General features: G+C 35.5%; 1 protein-coding gene across 2 annotated transcripts in view; it reads left to right on the top strand.

The window, feature by feature from the left end:
- The window catches only part of LOC148947272 (serine palmitoyltransferase 1-like), a 64,651-nt gene that overhangs the window by 21,421 nt on the left and 15,466 nt on the right, over nucleotides 1-27,764 (top strand). For both annotated transcript variants that reach the window (XM_089096969.1, XM_089096968.1), the window contains exons 2-6: nucleotides 7,324-7,406; nucleotides 10,099-10,471; nucleotides 13,085-13,217; nucleotides 20,513-20,642; nucleotides 26,840-27,034. In XM_089096969.1, the coding sequence (XP_088953095.1) occupies nucleotides 7,380-7,406; nucleotides 10,099-10,471; nucleotides 13,085-13,217; nucleotides 20,513-20,642; nucleotides 26,840-27,034 (858 nt within the window). In that variant the 5' untranslated portion in view covers nucleotides 7,324-7,379. The remainder of the gene's footprint in view (nucleotides 1-7,323; nucleotides 7,407-10,098; nucleotides 10,472-13,084; nucleotides 13,218-20,512; nucleotides 20,643-26,839; nucleotides 27,035-27,764) is intronic.

Here is a 27,764-nt window from a genome sequence, read left to right as displayed (position 1 = left end):
ATGAACTTTGAAAAATTAAGAGATTGTAACTGTGATAAGGTAAAGCACAACAAAACACTACTGAAATATTCCAACTCTTGCATTTCAATGAAAGAAATTCAAAATGAACTATGAAAATCAACAGAATGTAACTCTTGCAATATTCCAACTCTTGCATTTCACGACAGAAATTCAAAATGAACTTCGAAAAATCATGAGAATGTAACTTTGACAAGGTAAAGCACAACAAGTCACTACTGAAATATTCCAACTCTTGCATTTCAATGAAAGAAATCCAAAATGAACTATGAAAATCAACAGAATGTAACTGTGACAAGGTAAAGCATAACAAAACACTACTGAAATATTCCAACTCTTGCATTTCACGACAGAAATTCAAAATGAACTTCAAAAAATCAAGAGAATGTAACTGTGACAAGGTAAAGCACAACAAGTCACTACTAAAATATTCCAACTCTTGTATTTCAATGAAAGAAATCCAAAATGAACATTGAAAAATCATGAGAATGTAGCTGTGACAAGGTAAATCATGACAAGACACTACTGAAATATTCCAATTCTTGCATTTCACGAAAGAAATTCAAAATGAACTTTAAAAAATTAAAAGAATGTAACTGTGACAAGGTAAAGCACAACGAAACACTACTGAAATATTCCAACTCTTGCATTGCTCGTAATTGCTAATCACCTTAACCCTTTTATCCATTGTCAAGTACATGCTCCAAAAATATTTTATTCAGAGATTTCACGTTAAAAAATTATCCAATCACTAATTACCCCCTTTTTTTGCAAATGTCTATCAAACGCCATGGAAGTTAATCTCACCGAACACGTCAAACTGTTTCCACAGACTTCAAAAATGGATTCAGAATGTTCACGTGTAAATAGTGTCTCAAGCATGGGTTTTTCTTGCGCAATTCAATGTATTTTTTCATGTATTTTTGAAAGTAATTGATACGATACTACTCACACTACAATGTAGCAGCAATTCTCTGTTTATTTTGGGGATTAGATTAGGGCAAAACTAATATCACAGCTTCATAATGCATGTGACTGCCAGGCTGCCAATCAATATGTCTCCCAGAAAATCAAATGATGCTTTTTATAGTTGTAGTATAGTGATTGATGAGTATCAAGTATGGAGTTGAATATGCATATCTTTATAATACCAATAGTATTGGAGTGTACGACTCCATCCATAAAGTAACAGCAGTAAGCTATATACAGTATACTTCAGACTTAGAATACTATACTCCTTTAGCAGTATTAGAGCAAATATGATACAGTGCTTTTGATAAAATGGTACATAGAAAATTATGAGGTATGATATTTATGGCTAGTATATGGCTTGCCACTGAATTAGACTATATGGTTAATTGTGATTCAGAAAACTATTGATACTTCTAACTGCAAGTTATACTAAGTTACATTTGCTACTTTTCTGCAAATTTTACATGTAAAAATAGTTTTTGATCAAAGCAAGTGCTGCTAAAGTATTGGCAGCTTTTGGGAATCCACTACTGGCAGCTTTGGAACTTCTTTCACACTTGGTGTGTCGTATCAATGGCTAATTCTTTTCTTGGTCTTCTTAAACATACTATTTTAAGCCATTCACAGAAAGTCTTTATAAGGCTCTAAGAAGCCATTGTTGGACCTATCTTGGACTTTGGTGCTTGTCTTACCTCTCTCTCATACAAGTAGGATACAACATTGATCGAGAGAGTTCAGAGACGTGCAATGAGGTGTATAACTGGTCTCCAGGAACCTTCCACTCAGAAAAAGGCTAGAGAAATTGAAAATATTAGCTCTAGTATTTCAACGCCACTGCAGTGCCATGATTTTGAGCCACAAATATTGTAGCCAGCCAAGTAGTAGTCTTTTTAGACCAAATATTTTGGATCCAGCAAACAAGAGGACATGCGAAACAGCTTTATAAACAGACTGAATGCCAGGATTGGTAAAAACTGTTTTACTTCAGAGGCATTTATGGTTGGAATGGACTCAGTGAAGATAAAGTAAACCTTCCATCTGCAGTATCATTCAAATCACAATTGGATACAGAATGGAACAGCAAACCATAGAAATGTGACTGGGATTCCCCAATTCAGATAACAAGCAACTGATTGCTTTTATTGGCAGTTCTAGGCGTTTACCCCCCCGCGATTACCCTCCCCCGGAAAATACCCCCCCCCTGGAAAATAAAGTTTTTCAAATTTGAAAATTTTATTTGAGTTTTATTTTTTTTAATTTCAGTAGGGGGAAGGAATTTTGATAGTTGTGTATTATGCGCCACTCACTCAAGTTTACGCTGTGTAAAATTCGAGAACACACCAGTTTTTTTGTTAGTTTCTTCGTTACTTTATAAATAAATTTGGGCTATAGATTTGCACATTAGAGGGGGGGGGGGTAAAGTATAGCGGGTCTGCATGCGAAATGTGTTTATAGTATAATTATTCTGCATATTAGATAGATAGATAAATAAGTTTATTTTTAAAGCCAAAAATACGGCCATGAACACAGTAAAATAACAGAAATGAATCTACTTAATGGGGAGGAGGGTGTTTGACCCCTCGGAAAAAAACCCCAACGCCGAAACCCCCCCCCCCCGTAAAATGTCCCTTCCCCCTCACAAAAAATACCCCCCACAGACAGTAACCCCCGCAGAAAATACCCTAGTGGAAAATACCCCCCCCCCCCTGTGAAAATTAATGTTTCTAAATCTGAAACCTTTATTTGTTGTTTTTTTTTAGTTTCGTTGAAAAGTGCGAAAAAGAGGAATTTACACACCAGAAAAGTTTTAAAAACTTAAAAAAAAAACACAAATCCATTTGTGTTGAAAAAGACGTCCATATGAACTTTTGAAATTTTTGGCAGTAGCAGGTGCCAAATTAAAAAAAAAATTGAAGAAAAAAATATAGGTGGATATTCATCAAAATAAGCTAAAACATATGGCACCAAAAAGTTTAAGAAGGTTTGGCTATCAAACAGTTCGTGGTAAGGAGCGACCCGGCTCAATAGTAACCGAAACTCTAAAAGACGGAATTTTGATACCAATAGATACCTCAGAAGAATCAGATTTTTATGCTGATTTCAAATATATAAGCTTCGTCAAGTTTAGTCTCACCCATTAAAAGTTCTGTCCCTGAGAAAATTTGACTTATTTTCGAAAAAAGGGGGAAACACCCCCTAATGAACCACCCCCCCCCCTTAATGAAAATCACACCATCGGATTCAGCGTATCAGAGAACCATACTGTAGAAGTTTTAAGCTCCTATCTGCAAAAATGTGGAATTTTGTATTTTTTGTCAGAAGAAAGATCACGGATGCGTGTTTTTTTTTTTTCCCCAGGGGTGATCGTATCGATCCAGTAGTCCTAGAATATCGTAAGAGGGCTCATTTGAATGGAAATTAGAAGTTCTAGTGCCCTTTTTAAGTGACCATAAAAATTGGAGAGCAACTTGGCCCCTTCCTACGCTCATTTTTTCACAAAGTCACCCAGTTAAAATTTGAGATAGCCATTTTGTTCAGAATAGTCGAAAATCTAATAAATATGTCTTTGGGGATGTCTTAATCCCCCACAGTTCCCAGGGGAAGGGCTGCAAGTTATGAACTTTGCCCACTGTTTACATATTGTATTGGTTATTGGGAAGTATACAGACACTCTCAGGACGGTTTTTTTTCTGGTGTGGGGGGCGGGCTGGAGGAGGGGGTTACTCGGGAGAATCTTTCCGTGGAGGATGTTTTCTTGGGGTAAAGAACATTTCTATGAAGGGGGCGCCGGATTTCCCAGCATTATTTAAAAAACGATCAGAAATTAAATTTAAAAAAAACTAGTTTTTTCAACTGAAAGTAAGAAGCAACATAAGAACTTAAAACGAACAGAAATTATTACGTATATGAGGGGGTTCGCCCCAAGTCAATACCTTGTTCTTTACGCTACAGTTTTTTTTTTTAGTGCTTTCAAAAGAGCTATCTATTCTAATTAAAGGGCCTTTGTCATTCAGGGGTTTGTTATTTAAACAAAATTTTAACTTTAGCGTAAAGAGCGTGGGATTGACTAAGGGGAGAACCCCCCTCATATACGTAATAACATATACGTAATAAAAAAAAAACAATAAAAAAAACAAGCGATTCGGCTCAATTGTAATCGAAACTTTTAAAAACGGAATTTTGATGTCAATAAATGTATCAGAAGAATGGGCTTATAATGCTGATTCTAAATATATAAATTTTTATTAAGTTTGGTATTACTCATCAAAGGCTACGAGCTTGAGAAGATTTACCTGATTTTTAAAAGAGGGGGGAAAAATCCCCTACAAGCCACGGAATTTTAATGAAAATCACACCGTCAGATTCATCGTATCAGAAAACCCTATTACATAGCTCATATCTGCAAAAATCTGCAACTTTGTATTTTTTGCCAGAATAAAGATCACGTATGCGTGTTTTTTTTTTTTGTTTTTTTTTTTCAGGGGTAATCTTACCGACCCAGTGGTCCTGGAACATCAAGAGGTAGCTCATTCGAACAGAAATTAAAAGTTATAGTGCCCTTTTCAGTGACCAAAAATGCTGGAGGGCAACTTGGCCCCCTCCCACGCCCCTTTTTTCCCAATTTCGTCTCATCAAAATTTTGAGACAGCCATTCTGTTCAGCATAGTTGAAAAACCCAAAAAATATACCTTTGAAGATAACAAAGTCCCCCTAGAGCCCTTATGGAAAGGTCTTAAAGTTTTAAATTTTCCAATTGTATACGTATAGTATTTGTTATTGGGAACTATGCATGCATTTTTTTTTGAGGGGGGGGAGTGAATTTTCTGCTGGGGTTTTATTCCACAAGGTAACTTTTCTATGGGAAGGAAATTTTCCAGGGAGGAAACTTTTCACGGGAAATTTTACACTGGGGGAATTTGCCAGAATTCCAATACGAAATTCTTTGTATGTGTCTTGCTTTCATTTTGCGACTTACTTTTACGCGTGGATGGGTGAGTCAGGGGTTATGTGGGAAGATCTTTCCATGAAGGAAGTTTACATGGGGGTAGGGACATTGCTATGGAGGGGGCGTCGGATTTCCCAGCATTATTTTAAAAAAAGATAAGAAATTAAATATAAAAAAAACAAGTTTTCCAACTGAAAATAAAGAGTAACATCAAAACTTAAAACGAACAGAAAATATTACGGGTATGATTGGGTTCACCCCCTAGTCAATACCTCGCTCTTTAAGCCAAAGAATTTTTAGTACTTTCATAAGAGCTATTTATTCTAAATAACGGCCTTTGTGATGAAGGGGTCATTTTTAAAGAATTGGATCAAAATTCGAACTTTAGCTTAAGAGCGAGGCATTGACTAGGGGGCGAGCCCCCTAATATACGTATTAAAAATATATTTATATAGAAGTTCGTTACGTAAGTTAATTCGTAAGTTACGTATGTTTATTACTAATAAAAACGTTCGTAAATAAAATCAAACAGCTTTCGAGAAAGCCATTAAACCAGAAAAGGTAAAATCAATATACAAACTTCGTTCTAAGTATTAGTGTAAGATCAGCCAATATTAAACCCTGCCTTAATTCAAAAACTTTCAGAAATTAAATAAAAAAATAAGTTTTTTTAACTGAAAGTAAGGAGCGACATTAAAACTTAAAACCAACAGAAATTATTACGTATATGAAAGGGCTGTCCCCTCCTCAACGCCTCGCTTTTACGCTAAAGTTACTCTTTCTCACAACTCTATTTTTCAAACAATAAAAAACTTTAGCGTAAGAGCGAGGCGTTGAGGAGGGGAGAGCCCCTTTCATATACGGGACAATTTCTGTTCGGTTTAAGCTTTAATGTCGCTCCTTACTTTCAGATAAAAAAAAACTTGTTTTTTTTTATTTAATCCTTTGAAAGGATAGTTGGCTTTGGGAACCAACAAATTCTAGATTTTTTAAGTTTTTACGGACGAAAGTGTTGTCAAATTCTACGAGTTTGTTTTTCTTATCTTCTAAGAGTAAAACTACCACAAATCACCATTAACAAATAAATAAAACCCAAGACTAACAGAAATTACAATAGGGAGCCTAGTCAAACTTAACGAGCAAAAATTAAAACGAGTGTGGCTGACAACACCCATGTCTTTTTCAGACCAGAAAATAATTTGTACTTTACTTAAAAAAAAAATAAAATAAAAAATAACCGTGTATTGTCAGTTTGATATACATATTTTGACATCTATTACTTATAGTCTTAATGCTTCTTTATTTGTTAAAGTAAAAAAAAGTGATAACATTTAAAATGTATTTTGTTTTGAGAAAAGTGCAAATTATGTTCTGGTCTTGAGGAGGTGTGGGGGTTGTCAGCCCTACTCATGCTAATTGTTACTATTTTGAGTTTGAATAGGTTATTTATTGTAATTTCTGTTCTTTTTGGGTTCAATTCACTTACTTACTATGATTTATGGTCGTTTTGCGCTTTGAAAATTTTCTGGAATTAGGTATACTAATTATTGGCTTAACGAGGCTTTTACTATTCTTTGACAAACTTGTTTTGTAGATACAGTTGTTTATGTAAGTTTCGGTTAATTTTTTATTGACAGGGCTACTCTTTTTCAAACAAAAAATTCTTATATCTTTTTAATTTTTTTCTATTATATTCAATAGTTTTTACTTTGAAGATTATTTGACTTTATTTCTGCTCATTTTTGTTTTAATGAGGCTCTATACTTTTCTTTAAAAAACTTATGATTCCCATTAACAAATGCCATCTCTAAGTATTTAAATAAAAACAAACAAGTTCTTCAACTGAAAGTGAGGAGCAACATCAAAGCTTAAAACGAACTGAAATTATTACATATATGAAAGGGGTTGCCTCATCCTCAAGACTTCGCTCTTTATAAAAAAATCCGATACTTGTGTGCTATACGCCACTGATTCAAGATTACGATGTGTAAAACTCGAGAACAAACTGGTTTCTTCGTTACTTTAGAAACAAATTTGGACTATATATTTGCACATTAGGGGGGGATATAGTAGGCACAATTATTCTGCATATTATGAGGTAAGAATTGTTTTCTGACCTCAAACTTATCAAATAATTTAGGGAGGGGGGTATAAAGAATGTTTCAACAAAATCATCCAGTGTGTCCACAAATGCGCACACTTAGACTAAATTAAGATGTGAAGGATGCCCAAAATTCCAAGGCATCATCACTGTGTGCCGATGCCTTAGAAATTGGGGGAGTCCCCCTCCCCCAAGCTGCCCTTTTGGACCCCGTATCTATCCACAGTTCTAGTATTTACACAAAGGTATAATTCGGAAGTTCAATTTATTATCTCTAATTTTTCAGAAACTTCTGGAAGTGAAGTCTGTAAGCCATATTCACTGAGATAGATTGCTTCAAACATGAATTTACTCTTGTTATTTGAACAGGTAGGGTATTTTATTTTTATGTTTATTGAATCTAGGTCTATAACATAATTTTTTGTTTGCTCAATGCAATACTGTTCTTCCATCTTTGCTTATTTTTCATATTAGGTGTAAACTCAAACAACTTTCCAAGACGCTTGCCAAGTATCACGCCTTAGAACATGTCAGGTACAAATTCTTTGGTATATTTGTTGTGGATATATATATATATATATATATATATATATATATATATATATATATATATATATATATATATATATATATACATATATATACATATATATATATATATATATATATATATATATATATATATATATATATATATATATATATATATATATATATATATATACTTGAATAGAACCAGATCATATATAAGATGCATTGCAATTCGTGAGTAGATAAAGAGCCACCAGGCATGTAACAACAATGATGGCAGTCAACCAGGCAGTTGAGAAACGTGCCTAAATACCATTTTGCCCGCTTTAAACATTTTCTTTGTTCTGAGTGGCAAAGCACCATATAAGTTGCAGACATGTGATAAGGTTCCTGCTGCTCATCATAGACAATGCCAACCATCTTTTCCAGATAAAGCCTAAGGCTTTCAAGAAATTGAAGCATTGACGAAGCAAGACTGTGTCCAGTTGAATTAGTAATCGACACAAAACCACTAAAATCCGCATGAAGGTCTTCAGTGAAGGTGCAGCAGACGTAAACAGATAGCTGTTATATATTGAAAATATCCGTCATTTCGTCAGCAAGATGGAAAGCAAGGGCTTGCGTTAATTTTTTTGACAATGGATTTCTGAAGAAATTCTTCACACGTGGCAATAATATCATTCTGAATCGTTAGAGAAATATTTATGGCTGCTGGACCAAGATGTTTCGCTAGACTTTTGTCATCATGTCTTGCCCTCAGTTACAGATGAGCTTGGAAGTTACCATCATTATGAGGTTCCGGCTCTGTGATTGAAATGAAGCCTGAATCCTTCGTATTCTGAAGGGCAAGCTATTGCCTCCTGCAAAATATTGCAGTTTCAGCAATTAGCCTTAGTTTTTGACGATTTCACTCATCCTGCACTTTCCTTGCTGCGTCTAATTGATGAATGATACTATCCTGCCTTTTCTCCAAAACACAAATAAAGTTGTCAGCGGTTACAGTACAATTTTTGCCAGCAAAACCTTTGCCAGCAGTTTCGGATGAGAAAAAGAAAATAGATCTGCAAAAAGCAGCGTCCTCAGTAGGATAATAGAACAGCCAGCTGAAACAGGTCAGCCAATTCAACTGAAATTTTGACTTTCTTTTTCCCAGATTCTGGAAAAGTGTATGAGATATCTAGAGTCCAAGGACACAGTAGCAGACGAAGTCTAGACGTTGCATCAAGTGTTGACGATTTATTTAAAAAGCGACCAATGTCGTTCGGAACCGACAAAGAAGACTTTGCAGATGTATTGTGTCAAGTCCTTATAAGCATTGAGTGAAATAGACGTATAGGGTTCAGACTGTTTTGGTATCTTGTATGTCCACAGGGGCAGATGAACAATTTGCAGATGACTCGCTAGCGATAGAATCGAGAATATCCATCCTGATTCGCTTGGGTGCAAAAAAATATAATATCAATTCCTCTTCATTTCATAAATAGCTCTTTAGTTCATAAACCGAACTGACTGAAAATCCCATCCAATCTTGTAACCTTTTTGCATGTAGCTCGAAGCGTAATCTCATAGTTAATTTCGTAACACCTAAACTATAAAATGGAATAGCTTAGTGATTCTCAAGATTCCTGTTAACAGCCCAGTTTTTTATGTGCATTTTTTGGTTTTGCAGAAAGTATCAAACTAACCTTGCACTATAAAAATCAACAGAAAATCACAGATACTGGGGTTAGGTAGTTACTCGGGGGAAGTGTAGACTTCGGGACTCCGCTTTGAATATTGGGATAATTACGATTTGTTGCATACTTTCTCATTCCCATTTAGTTTGAATATATTTTCGTTTTCTTAAATTTCCTTGCACATAATTTTATGTATGTGTGTTTAATAATACTGAATTTTAAACCAATACATATGATATGCACAACATGAATGGTTTCTTGCAATGGTTCAATTAAAAAAAAATTCTTTCAAATGAAAGTTACCCCTTTGCTCTATAAGCTAAAGTATTATAGTGTTTTGCTGATTTTTTTTAGTCCAACATGCATAGTTAGTATGTGAAGAGAACACTTTTAAATAAAGTGAAGAGACCACTTTTAAATCTGAAAAAAAAGTAACCAAATTATTCATCTATGTTCTTTTGTTGTTTTTTACTCTTGTTTTAATAACTATACAAATTTCCTCTGGTTTTTCTTTATAGACTTAGCCAAATTGACCTCTGAACAGCTAAAAGTAATGTTTTTGTAAAACTGTTTCACTAAATTGAAAAAGGACGTAATACCATGTTCAGAGATTATAGGGATATTTACTCTGTATAAGAAGTTTTTATTGGGTTCGGATTGCATCTAGTGTTCTGTTGATGAAAATTTCTTCAACAAGTAACGTTATGAATTCGGATCGATAGTTCAAAAAGGAGTTCTAAGCCTTCCCGCAGTCTGGTTACTGGTCCCGTTTGTCTGTAGATCTTGACGAGTGAGGGTCCTGAGCAGCAAGATTCTATTGTACTGAAATACCTGAGTCATTTTTTTGTTTTTAGGTTCCCACTTATCACCTCCTCATTGAGGGGGCTCTATTTATCTGGGTTCTGTGGTTGCTGTTAAAGAAAAGCTCGAATCAATCAGAAGAAAAGGCCTTAACAGAAAGCGAAAAAGAAGCCCTTATTGATGAATGGACACCAGAACCATTCGTCCCACAAGATTTTGTACCCGATCCTCATGTTGTTAATACACCAGTCATAGATGGCCGGATTGGGAAAGAGATCATAGTCAATTCTAAAAAGTGTCTTAACCTTGCATCACACAATTATCTTGGACTCTCAGAAAGTAAAGACGTTGATGATAAAGCTATTCAAGGAATTAAGCAGTATGGTGTGGGTTCATGTGGTCCAAGAGCTTTCTATGGAACTACTGGTATTTATTTATTTTGTACCTCCTATTAAGTACGGTCCTTTTCCCGCTAGCGTCTGTTTTTCGTCATCGAAGTTTGAGGTTCTCTTTGTTACGCTTTGATGCATCTTAAATTTAGAATTTCAAAAAAAACATCTTACTAAGGGCTTTTATCATTGACACTCAAAACGAATCAGCGGGATGGGGTCTAGGTCATTATCGTAACCATGGTAAAATGAGGGGGCTTATAAAAGTTTATGTTTAGGATATGTAGAAAGAGATCTTCTATCTTATATTCCAAATGTATGCCCAATGGGAGAAAAAATTTCTCTTTCTCTCCCTCCCCTTATTTTTGAAACTTGGGTTGAGCATAGTCGTGTTTAACGGGGAGTTGAGTTGAAATCTAAACTTTTTGTTCCGTTATCTTTCGCTAAACAGCTAAAGCATTACGGTTTTCGTTGTAAACCAGTACCCTCCCTTCTTCGTCACTGAATGTTTGGTTGTCGGGTAAGTGGTAGAAAAAATAGAAGGCAAACATAAGTTTTGCCATTTATAGCCAAGCAATCATAACTTAAATTTGATTAGTGCTAATAGGAAAGGGCTTAGCGACATCTTCTGAAATTCTCTGCTTTCCAAGAATGTGAAGCTTTGAGTTTGGAACTGAGAATAACTGACCAAGAGCATGTTTTTTTTATTACAATTCATGGTGCTTGGCTACTAATAACTTAGGGCCTGATCTGCGCTGCTTAGGTTTTCCGTTCACCTATGTATTTTCCCTCTTGAGCTGTGTCTATTGAAGTTCCCGTTAAAGGAATCAACAGACGGGATTTCAAGGATAAAATCCCTCGGGAGACCATTCTAATTGGAGATGTAGCGTTTTGCAAAGCCGTTCTTCAATTACTTGGCGTAGGGTCTCTCCTCTTCTATGTAGTCCGACCGTACTTTGGTTTCTGCATGTTTGGCTTGGCAAACGGCAGTACAAGTAGAGATAGTTCATCATATCGAGCGATATAGCTTGTTGGATGTACTTATAGAAAATGACCATTGGCACCACATCAGATCTCGCACTAAGTGGATGTAGAGTTAACTGAGTAACTTAAGTAAGGCTGTAAAGTTACGTGATCGATGGTAGAGTTCGCCCTCGAGGCCCTAGTTTGTATCTTCTGGAGCAGGGCCAGTAGAGTTTTAGGAGCCCCTGCAAAAAAGCGGTCATCCATGTCTGGTAAAATGCCTGATGCATGACTTAAACAGAATGATGATCGAGCTGGATGGTTAAAGTGACTCATATTATTTCAGTAAATTCATTCCTTTTTAATCATCAATTAACTTCAAGCCCGTGCCATGACGCACGTGCACGTGCGTCATGCACGCACGGGTTTCACGGTTTTCCGTCATGCAATTAACTTCACGCACGTGCCATATTTTTTATTATTTTAAAATCAACTTTTTTTCACCCAAGGAAGTTCTAAAATTAAAAGCCTTTGTCTAATCCATTCTCACGTTTTCTTTATTGTAAATTCTTTTTGTTGCTGGGGAACCATGTTCGCTGTGGGAACTATGACATTAGTTCACTTAGTTTTTATTCTTTTTATAGAAAGCAAATGGAAGTTAGCAGAATTGAATTTTGTTTTTTCAATTCTCCGTGCTTTATTACGGTGGTGTAGTACGGGACGTAAGTCCCCGTTTTGATTACAACTGTGTATATTGAAAGGGTTAATGCTAACTTATTGAAGAATTGATGAACTGTTTCTTCTCAAAACGACACAAGTGAATTTTTTATTACCAGATCTGCAAAAGAGGCGTGGGGATCCTTCCTATGATTCATTTTAAGGGCCGCCTTCCCTAAGGAAAGATGAGACACTGGTTTAAATATGCCCCTTTTGAGCTTTTGACCCGCAACTTTGAAAAAAAAATCTTACAACACCTTTCCCAGTAAAACTCGAAGTTATGGTACACCTGTGTTCGTTGCAATTGTCTTTTCGCGCAAAAAAAAAAAAAATAATAATGATAATCATCATCCTAACCAAAAATATAATTATTGTATACTAGCTAAAGAGCCTGTCAAACAACATTCATACAAAAAAAAAAAAAAAAAAAAAAAAAAAAAAAAAAAAAAAACGTAGCATTTATTCTGTTGTGAGGATTGGGGACAAAAAAGTTTACCCCTTCCCTGAACGCAAAATTCCAAGTCCCTAACACCCCCGCTCCCACCAAAGAAAAAATCCTGGAAGTTTCAGTTTGATTTCCCATCCAAGAGACTAAACAGGGTATGTTTACACTGTAACCTATGCAATCGCTATAATGAAGTATGCGAGCTTTAAGCTTCAGGCATGAAAAATCAAGAAAGGAAGACACATGATCTTTTGTGAGGATCTAAAACCAGTGACTCTGATTGTAAGAGTACTGTGGAGAAACCGTTACCTTTTGCATAACATCACGTGATTTTTCTTTGCACTATTGATTGGCTGGGTATTACTGACACTTGCCAATTTTATTATTGATGGCTTTACCAAAGTGGTCGCCTTGCGAATTCAATATGCCCCTGCTAATCTACTTACTTAATGTAAAATTGTTGACTTTAGTTTAAAATTGCTGAGTGCAGTATTTATTTTACGTTATATATTATAACTCTTTAAGAGGCGCATCTGGATCTTGAGAAGAAGCTATCCCAGTTTCTTGAAGTAGAAGAAGTAATTCTTTATTCGTATGGTTATTCAGCTATAGCCAGTGCTATTCCTGCGTATTCGAAACGTGGTGATGTCATATTTGTGTAAGTTAATAATCCGTTTGCTTTTAATTCACCTATCTGTTTGTTTTGTCCTGATTCATTGTGGGTGTTATCAGTTCTAGTTTGTTTACTTCCTGTTTAAAAGATTATCCGCATAGTATGTGAAAATTTCACAACGATTCGTAAATATACAGATGAAAGATATAGGTATTGACAGTTCGTGGCTAATAGTCACTTTTTTGCACAACCTTTGTCCGTTTAGTTGTTCTTATAAAATTTTTTTTATATATATTTTAATTAAAAACTACAGTATCTCTTTTGTATTTAATCAATAAATCGATAAAACCACGAACTTGAAAAAGAATCTCTCGAAAAAATGAAGACAAAAGTACCTGCAGATTCACACATGCTCGACCTTTGGAAAGGGGGAGGGGGCTAATAACTCAGGGAGATTTCCTCTTTCTATGTGCAGGTATGAACCTAACGTTTGCTTCATCTCCCTAAAGCTTCATCTTTGTGCATAAAAAGGAATTTGAGACAGCCTCAAATTAACCTAGAGAAACCGTCAAAGGAAATGTGTGTATTACCCAATGGTCTTATATGGACTGCGTGACTTTTCAAGGACAAATGCGCCACCGCGGGGCATTGCTTCTCCTGCAAATGGAGATGTATGTAAATAATGCAAATTATGCATAATAATGGAGATTATTAATAATTATAAATAATGGAGATTATGCAAATACATAAAGCTCAACATATAATTTTTGACACATTCGAATCAATATCCTATCTCAGAATTTTCCATCAATAGCGACTTGGTCCTCCTTGGGACCAAGGAGGTGCCTCCTTGTTGTTCGGTGCCACGAAATGGTAGGAAACGCCACTTGTCCATGGGATGACTTTTGTAACGTATACGTCACTTTGTCGTTTATAAGCGCACTAGACATGTACTGTGAGCGTTTTCTAGACTGCGCTGAAGGTGCATTACAAAACTAAGTGCAAGATTGGAAAAGGTTATTTAAAGATCGAAATATCTATTTCCAAAAAACTGTCACACTCTCTTAAGAGAGCCGAATTTACTTCATGTTTAAAAATCTTAAAATTTAGGACAATGACAAATTAAGGGCAAAAAAAACATGATACGCAGATGAAACGATATGATGCAAAAAATGGACAAAATAAAAATTTAAAACACGAAATCAAATTAGCTGTAAAACAAAAATAGAATGTACCATATAAAAAATGTGTGCCAACGTGGAATAGAATAAACTTTACAGCGCAGGTGGCCAACATAAAAACTTGTATATTAAAAAAGGGAAAGGGGTTATATTTTAAAATTTCTGTAATGTAGGGAACAAAAATGTCTACTTTTTTGTGTTTAATTTTATTTGGGTAAAAATAGAGATGTGTGTCGTGCCAATTAAGTCATAATTGACAAAATTATCGTGCAACACTTAGATATATTTGCTCAACAAAAAGATTAAATCTATTCATAAAGGTAATTCAAAACTGGGAAAAATATAAAACACAGGAAATACCTGGTTTTACCAAATATGACCTCTGAAGCATTATCATGACCATTACGACATCTGTCCCGTTTTTTTTTTGTTTTTTTTTCTTCTGAGAAACAGTAAGATTGCTTCGTGGAAGCTATATGTTTGTTCTTTCGATTTTGAAGTATCATTTGGTGTTTTGAAAAATAAGATAAAATTATTGGATAGTTATTAGTTATTCATTATTTTCCATTTTTATTGGGTGTATCCCTCGAGTCTTACCCTTCTTCTTTTGCATTGCTGGTTGGGAATGTTTTGTTAGCTTAGGGAGAGTCGAGCCAGCTCTAAATGGACACCTGGAGAAATCTGGGGAAGGTAAACAGGAAGGGTGTGCGAAAGCACGGGATGGCTGGCCCCCAGCTCCCTATTGCGCTTCCTGGCTGAAGGGCTTTGAAACGGAGATCAGCACCGCCGGTAGTGTCTGTGAAGTCCAATGCCCTATTCTTTACCTTAACCTCTTTTACTACTGAAAGAGATCATGTGCGGAAAAGCAAATTTTCACACAATAAAACACTTTGCTACATTAGATTGACGAAAAAAGTCTCTACCGCAAGTATTCGGTGCCTGTGTCTATTCAGCTTATGATCATTTTTTTTCTCACTCCAGCGTGTGTTTACTCATCTAAAGATATATTTAGCTAACTCTAGACTATGATTTTTAATTTAATACTGTTTTACACATTAACCCTGATTATTCACTTGGTTATCTAAGTAAATAGGTTTAATTGCATAAAAATATAAATAAACAAAACAACACTTATACTATTCTAAAAATTCACTGGTAATCCAAAATTATTAAGTATTGTTTTGTAAAGTAACCCTAATTGTTCACTTCGTTATCTATTTATTTTTATTTAATTGTAAAAATTTTACAAGTATTTCAAAATTATTTAATATTTTTTTTTTGTAAACTAACCCTAATTATTTACTTCTCTATTTGGGTAAATTCATCTAATTGCAAAAGAGTATAAATAAACAAGAAAGAGTACAGAGTATTGTTTTTAAAATATTATTGGTATTTGAAAGTTGTTTCCATGTTTATTTGTAAGCTAATTCTTATTATCCACTTTGTTATCTGAGTAAATACGACACATAAGAAAATAATTGTTAAAAATAACATGTAGGTTATCATAAAACAATTAACTGGTAGGCCAAGTCGAACAAAATAATTGATAAAAAAAAGTATTTTTCAAAATAGCTCAGAGATTTGAAAATGTATTTTAAAGTGGTGAAACTTATTAAACTCGAAATATGGAAACAGCGACCTTTTTGATATCATAGGCATGTTCTTGCAGGTCAAATACTGGTAACAGTAGACCGACCTTCGCTCGGTGAAAAGAAAAACATTTTTGTAATTCCTTTTGCAAAACATCCTTAATTTTATTTTATTTCCTGCAGAAAGTAACACCGTTAGGGTATTGGCCTTGGCTGTCTGAGTATTTGTGACGTCATTCATATGAGAAAAGTTTTTGCAAAATTAATTCTTTTAGAAAGAAACAAATTTTCCAAAATTCGTGACCAATCTATATCGTTTTTGTTTTTTCCGAAAAACTTGCGATCGTCTTATTAGAATAAATCTCATTAAACGAACACCAATCACTGAGCGAAGCTCAGTCTCCTGGTATGTAAATTGCTATTGTAATTTTTCTATCACAATGCTTAGCTTTTCATGCGAAGCAATTAAGAATCCGGGACTCGCTTCATAGCTATCAAACAGGAAAACCTTTCCGTAGAAGCTCGGAACAAACTCATGTGTCAACAAATATATTGTGTTTTTAAACTCTTGCTTACGCTCAATGCTTTCAACCTTCATAGCGTCGCCTGAAAGCGGTTTTGCTGAATCTGTTTTTCCAAAAACGAGAGAAAAACGAGTTTGAAAATTTTTACATTTGTATCTCAGAATCGACTATAGCTAGAGCGTTGATTTTTTTTTAGAAATTAAGAATAACAATTGCTTATATTGTTGTGCTTGTTTTTATTGGTCTGAAGGGAGCCCTTCCCGATATAAAACAGAATGAATATCAGCTTCGGCAAAACAGCCTTAAAATTCCTGAACATAGGTAAGATATGGCAAAACGGAATCAGCTCAGCGTGAATTGGAAATGCAACTTTCGGCAAAACATATTTCATCTGATAGACAAATTTTAATTTCGACAATTAACTGGGTGTTTTACAATAAAATGTAACAAAAGATCAATGGGAGGTCTCACTTAGCAACAAGCTACTTGGAATTTCTGGTTTTAACCTTCGGAGCATTAACGGCAGAGGCTGCTTCGGGACACGCTGTGATTTCAGCTGAAGTACTAGGTACCTCAGCTCTGTTAGAACTTCTAATAAGACTTTTCACATGTATCACATCTAGTGTTGGCATGAAACGGTAAAGCGATTCGAAGTCTTTTATTTTTCTTGTTGGCAAATCAACTGCTGTGCTTGAAAGTACAGGAGATAGCAGCCTTTCCACAGCAATCACTGCTAACGCATTGGACCATGGTCTCCTTGGGCTAGCCTCTGGTGTAGTCAGCGCTACAGAAGGAGTAGTATCCGCAAACGAAGTTTTGTAGAACACCCTTTTGCATAGTGCTTGCTTAAACTGTAGTAACTTCACCTTTGAAAATGGCACTAAGCTATACTTAGCATTTGGAAGTTTTGGCGTAATAAAAAAACTTCTGTTTGGTAATTTGAATAATGACAAACGGGTCACGGGGCCGAAGAATCAAAAGCTTTTTTGTCAAGTCTAGTGGCGAAAAGACTTCCTTGTGCATCAAAGACCTCTTAATGATTCTGTGAACAGCATCCACCTCCTGAATAATGGAGTGGCCAGGCTCAGAATGCTTCATTGTTATACTTTGGACAGATGAATTTTTCTTCAGGGTGTCTTCCATCATGCTGCTAATTACTTGATTAAAATTTTGAGTCACATTTAAATCTGACTATGAAACAAACTTTCTTATGGCAGGATAGGTAGTAAACACATTACCAACGATAGCACGAAGACCACAGGCAGTATCATATCCACTTCTTCCAACAAGGTATTCTGACCACAAACAACAATAAAGTTTTTTGATTAGCTATCATGTCTGTCTGCGAAAGTTAAGAATAGAAGTTAAGTTAAAGCAAGTGATCTTCCTTTTGTAAAAATAGGATGAAACATCCCCTTTGGCAAAGAAAAACATTTTCAATATCAAAACACAATACAGGGTCATCCGAAGCCCTGTCCTTATCTCTTTCTTCTTTGCTTTCTATTTTTCCTTTCAAATGTTTTTCATGAGAGGTTTTGAGCTCCTCAGATACTTCAGTACTATTTTTTTCAGCAACTTTTTTTTCTTCACAAACATCGCATTTGTCAGTTTTAGGCACATGAAACTCAAGATTAAATTTATAATTGTAAACTTCTGTGCATGTGTTTCTTTAATGCCAAATTACCATCTTCTGCACAATTATTTTCATACAATGAATTCATTTGGCGTATATTGAGGGAAGGATAGAGGAACTTTCTATTGGTTTTGGCACGACAATAATGAGATTCAATGATTGGGAAGCTTTCAATTTGCTTTCTTATGTAAGCGAGATCCTCTTCTTTACTTTTATTCACAGGATTCTGTGGTACACTAACAGGAGGTACTCCACCACTTGATAACTTATGGCCATAATGTATCCGCTTATCATCGATGTCTAGGGTAGCAAAATAAAATCCTTTGCAGACCTCCACAGTTCTCTTATGAACTGAAAGGTAATAGTGGAATGTATGCTTCCGCCGAGTTTCTCTTTTTTTGTTCCTTTTTTTAGGTAAAGGTTTTGTTGTTTTCAAATAGTACATCCTTTTGGAATCTTTTGACAATGCCCAAAAGTTTTGAAACACAATTTGACGATCAGTCTCCGAGAAATGTTCAAAACATCTGAAAGGACACGAATGAGGGCAATTAAAGGGTTTCACTTCCTTCTCCTTTCCATGTACTTTTTTGGTAACAAGGTTCAGATAAAAATTTCCAGAGTTTACTGCATTCTTTATCTGATTTTTCACCCACTTTTCCTTGTTATTTAACCTCTTTCTGACTTTTTTGGATGCAATATTTCTCGTTTCTGTGCCATCATTTCCTTCTGTGGTTGGAGACATGCTAGCAGAAGCTGTTTCACTGATTTCTCTGGTAGCCTCTGGTTCACTTTCTGTTCTATTACTTGTCCAAGTAGTAGGAGAGCTGGACTGGCCAGCATCTTCGCAGAGTGTAGTACTTTTGACTTCTAATGAAGATCCCTTACTGGGTGGAGATTCTGGATCACTTTCCACTTGCGGGAAATACGTCGGGTCAGAATCTTCATCTGAAGACAAATCTTCGGGGCTAAAAAAGAAAGCTTTATGTTCACCCATGTTACTGGAACATTTTCTAAGAATGATTTTAGTGACACAAACTAGTTCCGCACCCTTTCATTAGCCTAGACACAGAAAGGTCAAGGAACAATCACCTCGTATGTTTCCTTGATTGAAATATTTGACCCAGCTTTTTGTGCTGGCCTAGAACAGTAATTTGTTTCCTATTTGGGGAGCTAGTCCTGATTCAGCTGGCAAACCTCTTCCTAAATGGGATGTTCATGTCAATATTGCATTCATGTGTCTTCCTAACTCTGATGAACACCCCAGATAGGCACTGGGATTCAAAATGCATTAAACCATGATAGGGGTTTGTGACTTCTTTTTTATACTGGTTTACCACAGGAAATTGTTATTGCAAGTGGCTCCCCAAAGTTTTCTTTAACTAAAACAATTATAAAAAATTAAGTTCTATTTTCTATTAAATATTATTTCTAGGGACCCACTTGAAATAACAGTTTTCTGTGGTAAACCAGTATAAAAAAGAAATCATTAACCCCTGCCAAGGTTTAATACATTTAGGATCACAGTGCCTATCTGGGGTGTTCATCAGAGTTAGGAAGACACATGAATGCAATATTGACATGAACATCCTATTCAGGAAGATGTTTGCCAGCTGAATCAGGACTAGCTCCCCAAGTAGGAAACAGATTAGTGTTCTCGACTGTTTTCTGCCCATGAACCTTCATTAGCACCTCCTTTAGAACTGTGGAAGCAAACTCCAATTAATGCTGCTATACATACTTCTGTCTCAAAATATCTAATTCTTACCTGTCTGTTTCAAAAATATCTGGGGAAATCGACAGTTTCAATCTCTTGGGTCTCATAATTATATCTTGTTCATCAAGATAAGAAAGATCGTCCTCTTCTTCTCCATGGTCGCGTTCGGCAAATCAGCAACTCTTGACAAAACAGACCATGCTATAATCCCGAATGCGATTGGGCAAAACCACTTTAAAGAAATCGAAAAATACGCGATTCGGCAAAGGAGACTGCAAAATACAGGCAGTTAGAGACATCTTACAGCAATGTCAATTAGACCCTTCGAAAGGAGATTTTTTTTTACACAAGATGGCGTTTGTAACTTAGTTTCTCCAAAAATTGTTATTTTCGGCAAAAACCGCTTTCAGGCGACGATAGGTCTCTAATTTCAGTCAGTAGACGATTATGAAAAATATTAAGAGTGCACGGGGGGATTTACCAAATTCGCCGGGTAGGGGGAGGAGGGGGTTTCCCAAAGACCTATCTAGATCGTTTTTTCACATCGGAAAATGGTAGCATGACAATTTTCAGAGAGAGAAAAAATAGCACCACCTTCGAGAAAACATTTACAGATAAATAAATATATATATAATTATTGCTTGTTTAATAATATTGCAATATCAAATGTGAATTATTGCTTGATCTATATTTTTTTAGGGATGATGCAGTATCTTTTCCTGTGCAGAAAAGTGTCGAGGCGTCTAGAAGTGATGTCTGCTTCTTTAAACACAATGACATGGCAGATTTAGAGCGCCTGATCCAAGAGCAGATACAACAGGAGTCAAAGGTGCTTCATTTTATTTCTAGAGTAATAGGTATCATGTATCAGCTTTCACAAGTAGATTTATCGCTTGTGTATACCCCGGACAATTCCCCAACTGACAATTTTGATGTAGGTGTATTTACTTGCTTTCACAAGTAAATACATCGGATGTGTTCTCTTCTGATTAATTCTTCTCATCTATCATGTGGGTACAAACAAATATCTATTCTACATTGGGTAGACATGAAAAATTGTATATCTTTTCAAATTTTTGTAAATACAAAAAGGTAACACCACACTTCAAATAATAGGGAAAAATTGTAATTTCATTTGGTATCAGAGAAGAAAACTTTTTTTTATTTTTAGTTGAAAAAAGGGATTTTATAAAAAAAAATTAGTTTCAATTAGTGGCAGAGGGAGTCGAGAAAGCAAACTTTTGATCACTTGCAGGCCCCAGTGTGCTTCTTGTACCGACTGATGACGTGCCGAATTCGGAACAATGGTAGAGTGAAAGGACCAGCTTCAGAAAGCTTCAATGGTCTGGCAAAGATGTACTCTTCAACTTATTTAATTTCATCTTTTTGGGACCAGTCATATGAATAGTTGGCTAGGCTCGGACAGCGAAAAATTTTTATGCCAACAAGATTTTCGTCAGGAAAAACAAGCACCCTTCCAATATACAAGCCTTATTGATATTGTTTGCTATCGTATGCTACAGTATAATACTCATTTAGCCTTTTCCTCCTCTTCTTCATTCTTACTGCCAACGGCGGAACAGATGTCCATCAGGTCAAGCTTTGGAACCCAGTGAGATGTCAGTCTTCACTGGAAAGATCATTTATCTTTTTCAGTTTTGGCTTGAGCATATTTTCTTTTATTTTCTTCTCGAGCTTTTCTTTTTTCTCTTTATATTTGTTCAAGCCATCTCAAAGCATCTACAGATGTGAATACTTCGGCTTCCAGAGCAGTTCTCTGCCTACCGGATGTCCTGGGTGCTGAGGCATCAAGAGGAGGGCACTGGGTTGAGTCCAAGAGCAATTCTTCAAATGATTTCTGATGCGCATGAATCTTTTTTGGACTAACACTGAACTGATTAGTTGCAGTATTCACTGTGGTTGTCGCTCTTGTTAAATTCCAAGTCTCTGATGTCTTTGTCTCAACATATCGTTGTAACTTGGCTGGATCAGACTTTGCCTTGTCAATCATGTTGCAGTTGATAATCGTGAATTTCAGAAAAGCAGAATCGTGAATTTCTATCGTTTAAAATGTTTTTTTTAATCACTGAAGGGGTAAGGTAAGTCTGTCAGATCTGATATGGAATTTTCGCGAGCCCTTCTTTTGGTAAGACGTTACCTGGTTCTGCTCATCGCCAGTGCACAAGCTTCTGCTCAGTGGAGAATTCCGGCCCTTTGAAAATAGCCCTGTCAAGGGGCTGCAGAACATGGGATGCATGGGCTGGCAACTAGAGGATAGTAACATTCTTTTCTGAAGCGAGCTCCACAAGTGCCAAGAATAAATGGGAGCCATGGCCATCAAGAATAAGAAGGGGTTTTTTCTTTCACCTGAGGCAGGAAAACATCTTTAAACCAACTATAGAAGATGTCTGCTGTCTTCCATCCTTTCTTAGTAGCTGAATAATACGTATTTGAATGGTCTTTAACGGGTAGCCATGAACTCCAATTATTTTTCCCCAAGAAGATTACCAACAGTAGGAGTTTCTCATCTGATGCACTAATACATGCCGGAACTGGTGTGTTATCACGCCCATAGCCACCAGTTCGCGGCTTTGCTGGTGATCCTTTTGCACCAGCGATTTTAAGGCTATCAGAATCGCGACAAAACGAAGTTTCGTCCAAGTTTTACCAAAATTCTGGTTTGTCTAAGATGTCAAGCTCTTCTGCTGGTTTTGTTGCAGGTCATAAAATCCTAGAATGATGAAAGGGTCTGCTTATCGCACAGCCCTCAGGGTTTTGAAGTTGTTCAGGTTCCTTTAGTGAGATGTTGTTTCTGTTCTTAAACCCAAACCAACAGTCTTCACCTGGCTGATTCTTTGTGAAATGAGCACTGATTTTGTTCTCACTTATATATTTTTTCACTTCGTCAAGAAACTGTTGTTTAGTAAGCCTGATGCCACACTTTTGCATGACCTTCAACGAAATTGCCATACTCTGCTCAACATAGTTGGGCAGCTTCAGAGGTTTTCAGAGAGTAACAGCAGGTATGTCAGGGAAATCTCTTTGCTTCTTTGTCTGATCAATTAGTATGTTATAAATTATGTATAGCACGTATTGTTAACATAGTAAATTGTTAACAAATACACTGGAATCTAGGCTGGAATTGCCGAAACTTAGCCACTTGTACACACGGGGTAAGCCCGACCCCACTTGTTGGAATTTACCCCTTACGGGGTAAGTCCGTCATGTCAGATTTACCCATTTAACCCAAATCGGAGCTTTTTCTAGGGTAAGTCCGACATCCCTTGTATCTCCCGACTGGTTTGAGAATAAAATACTAATAAATAACAGTAAATACTTAAACTATCCTATTAACTTATCAGCTATTTAGAATCATTTTATCGTCTCTCCATTTTTCTGTACTTTCACTTAAAATTTGCTACCTACCTTTTGACCAACAAAAATGCCCTCCTCAGAATTTTGAAATTGCTTTATTACAAGAGGAATTGAAAATGTTAGAAATATAGAACGCTGTTGTCAAGTACCTAAAGCTAAAGGAAGAAGATGGCAGCGGAACCAAAGACATCTGTCATCACTGAGCCAAATAAGACGGGGGTTTCGGAGTTACCCCTGTGTCAAATTTACCCAAGTTCACTCTACGGCATCAACTAAAAAAAGGCCAAGGAGTTGTTTCAGTTCAGGACCTGTGTCGGGGACTATTAAGAGCTTTTTATTGAGAATTTTTCGTGCTTTTTATGGTTGTTTTCAATAGTTTTATATAACTTTTATATACATATTTTTTGTATTTATTAGTTTGGAATTTTGTCATCGTCACATCTCCAAGAGTATGGCGAACTTACAACAGTAGAAACTGGTGCTAGTGTTAATAAACAATTACCATTGCCATCTAGCGTTTCTTGGCTTTTTTTCAAGCTTCGTGATTTTGTTTTTGCAGAAATTACGATCTGATAATTTCTACTAATTTGGCCAATTACATAAACTACACTAATTTGGTCTTATTACATACTGAAAGAATGGCAAGAAACGACAACGTTATGTGACATTGGCGATTTTTTTGTCTTTATTAGTGCCAGTTTTCACTCTTGTAAATAATCCATTCTCTTTGGTCACACCCAATGAATTTGGTAAGTATTATTATAATTATACCACGGGTGGAATCACCAAACTGAGTCGAAGTTCAGACTTTTCTATATTTCTACTAAAGGATTTTCTATTTAGAAGAAGGGATTTCGCCCACTCCTTTATCAAATTTACCCCTCCTTCTCAAAATTAACTCATGGATATGTCTCTGTATAAATCCTTCCAATAAATTTGACAGATCCTTTGTTTATATCATCAACACTCACAAGCATGCTTTGTTTTTAAGTATGTTACTTGGTATCGTTTTTCTTTTTAATATTAAATAAATTGGTTCTCCAGTTTCTACTTCTGGCCCTTATCTTAGTAGCCTATGAAGATAGGCTATATCATATATCTACGACTACATGTATCTGAGATTCTTGAATTTTTGGCCCTCGTCGTTTTGTTGGCCGTCATCGATTTTTTGGCCGTCAACGTTTTGTTGTCCGTCATCGATTTTTTGGGCGTCATCGTTTTCTATCGAATCGCTTTAGTCTGCCATTAGTAATAACAAAGTAGTAAATTATACTGGTGAAAAGTAACTTATGAAAGATCTAAAGCCAAACTGGCGAGCTTTGTCAAAACCTAATTGTCAATAAATAAAAGTTTTTTTTTATTCCGTCTAAACGACTGCAATCCCTTGTCTATAGGAATGGGCTCGTCTGGTATTAAGGTGTCACACAACCAGAATCCCGCAAGGATTTATAATCTGTGTGATTATAGAGTCAAAGTGAGTCAGCGGACCCTCCCTTTCAAAATTACGAACCAATCGAACACGGTGCCAAATTCCATGACGACACTGCGCGCAAAATGTGTTTCTGGCATGGATTGTCTATAATCCACTAACAGTGGATTGCGTCACAAGCCAGTCGTAGTCCACTATTATTCGCGATTGGTACATCTCCTCTGCTCTCCCTTTTGCCACCTATAAAGTGTGGCAGTTCAGTTTCTTGAAAATCATTCCATGGGGTGGGTGGACCGTTTTATTGAGAAATATTGCCACTGGTATTAGCAAATAATAAATTATGGTGCTGACAAGCAACGTATAGCCAAACTGATCAGAAAAAATAAACTCTGGAAAAAGTTGTTTCTTTTTCTGGGGAGGGGGGGGAATAAATAGTCATATTTTTTTCCTGCCATTGTTTCTAAATATCCCTCACATTTTAAGAGGTGTGAAAATCTGGACCCCAGGTATGGCGGTGAACGACCCTAGCTCGCAGTATACATAAAACATAGTATTTTTATTAGTTTTATAATCGCAGTATACATAAAACATAGTATTTATTGTTAGGTATAAAACTATTTCTTTAAATAATAAAATGAAAAGCTCTGCAATCACCTCATCTGCATCAGTTTATCTAGAGAGTATCCACAATAAAAAAAAATTCTTCCTCTTCTTTTCTAAAAGTAGAAGAATGAAATGGGAACGCTTTTACCATGGAGCTTCTGGATAACTCAATAAGACAGACAGGATTGATTTCAGTGTTAAAGCACTATGCATAAGCTCTATGGCTTTGGGTATTTACCGTAAACTCTTAAATTGTAATATGAAATCGCTACTATGCTACTATAACATTGCCTGCTTGACTTTAATTTCAAAACTTATTTGTGTTTCACATTCATTCTTAAAGTGAACTAATTCCAGACAAATGTCTTTTAGCTATAGACCCTCAGCACTAAGTAAATAAAATTTAATCTTTTACTTTTTGATTAAAAACCTCAAATTGATTTAAATAAAAATGAAATTTAGCTGTAGAAAATCCATTAATTAATTAAATGACATTAAATACCATTTTATAACTGAATCTCTTGCTTTTAGCTATAACTGTGTAAAACGAGCGAACAATTGTAGAACCAATTATTCATAACCTGCAAATACTTTCCCGGTAGAAGATGAGAACGATTAAGAAAATCTAGGTCAGATAGACTTGACTAATTATTCCAATGAAAATATTTTTCCAATTTCCAATAAAAAAAAAATGAAAAAAATTAAATGTTTGGGAGTCAACTTTTGTAACTTCTGAAATATCTTGGTAGTTTCATGAATTAAAAACGTTGCCAATAATTGCACTAAAAATATTCAGTGTCCACTGTAATGGGCTATTGGTGCTTGGAAAATGTTAGAAATGGGTTTATTCCAATTTTTAATGCTGTACTTGGTGTGTAGTCTTTAATTGTAACGTTAATGGCGCATAAAGCAAATTGCTGTAAAACTGTTTCAAATCATCCAACAGTTTTATATTTTTGCAGAAACCAAAAAAAGCTTGTAAGGAAATTCAGGGAAATTAATCAATTTAATAAAATTAAATAAAATCTGTCTTTTCAAAATAAAATCCTCTACTTTTAGCAATAACCATGGAAAACAGTGAACCAAAGTAAAACCAATCTTTTATAAGGTGGATATCCTTTCAAGGAGAAGATGAAAACCTTTTAACAAAGACCAGGCCAGACGGATTTGATTAATTTTTCCAATAAAAAGAAATCAAATGTTTTAGGGTCAAGTTCTATAACTTCTGAGATATCTTGGCACATTCATAAATTAGAAACGGTGCTAATTATTTCAATAAAACAATTCAGTGTCCTCCAAGGTCGTATCCAGGGAGGTTGGGGGGCTATTGGGTTTGAACCTCCCCCCTGTTTTTAGGCTTGTAAAAACGTAAGAGGAATGCCTATAAACAAATTTTGATGTGTTTTTTTAACTTTATTTGTAAAACCCCCTTCGAGAAAAATAACCCCCCGAACAAAAATCCTGGATACGCCCTTGGTGTCCTGTAGTGCTAGAAAAAAAAAGCTTGTTCCAATTTAACATTGAACCCACTGTGTAATTTTTGGCTATGATATTTACATAGGTGTGATTTAAATTGCCGTAAATCTGTTTCAAATGATCCCACGGACATCTTTTTGCAGAAACCAAAGAAAAAGGCTGTAAGAAAGTTTATTGTAGTTGAAGGAATATATTTAAACACGGGTGATATTTGTAAACTACCGGAGCTGATTGAGCTGAAAAGTAAATACAAAATTCGGCTGTTTTTAGAAGAAAGTGTTTCTTTTGGTGTTCTTGGATCGAACGGAAAAGGAGTTACAGAACATTTTGGAATACCGGTAAGTTTTATCATCTCTTTTAACTAATTTTTAAGGGAAGTTAGAAAAATCCCTTGTAAAAAACAAAGAAAAACGATCAAAAATGGGGTTTTTTTAAGGCCAACAAAAGCTGGTAAAAAAATAACTCTATTTTTGATCTTTTTCTTTATTTTTTACAACGGGATTTTTTTTAACTTCCCTTAAAAATTGAACAAATCATTTTGATCTAAGTTCAAATCAATTTATCTTATAGATAAATCTATAAATCGCTTTTTCTTTGTTTTTATTATGGCAGGCCAATGTGGTTTCAGAAATTGTCAAATTCTATTTTCTTCATGATAGAAATGCATATCGTCAGTCAGGTATCAAAAGGACGTATCTCCATAATTGTAAATTTTCAGATGAGCAAAAAAAACCTGACAGCTTTTCTATTCCCATTCCGATAACTGTAAAACAAAAACTGATTTATATTTATTGATTTTCATATCGATCTGTTTTTGTTTCAAGGTTATCGGAGGGGAAATAAAAAAGTTCTGAGGTTTTTTCTCAACATGGTTTAACAAATTGTCAAATTCTATTTTCTTCATGATTGAAATGAATATCGTCAGTCGAGTATCAAAAGGACGTTCCTTCATAATTGTAAATTTTCAGAAGAGCAAAAAAAAACCTCACAACTTTTCTATTTCCCCTCTGATAACCGTAAAACAAAAACTGATTGATATGTACTGAATTACATATCGATCCGTTTTTG

Source organism: Artemia sp. Qi Xiang Cuo, chromosome 11 (genome assembly GCF_049724085.1).
Source record: "Artemia sp. Qi Xiang Cuo chromosome 11, ASM4972408v1, whole genome shotgun sequence".
Classification (NCBI taxonomy): Eukaryota; Metazoa; Arthropoda; class Branchiopoda; order Anostraca; family Artemiidae; genus Artemia; species Artemia sp. Qi Xiang Cuo.
This window is presented reverse-complemented; position numbering and strand designations above follow the sequence as displayed.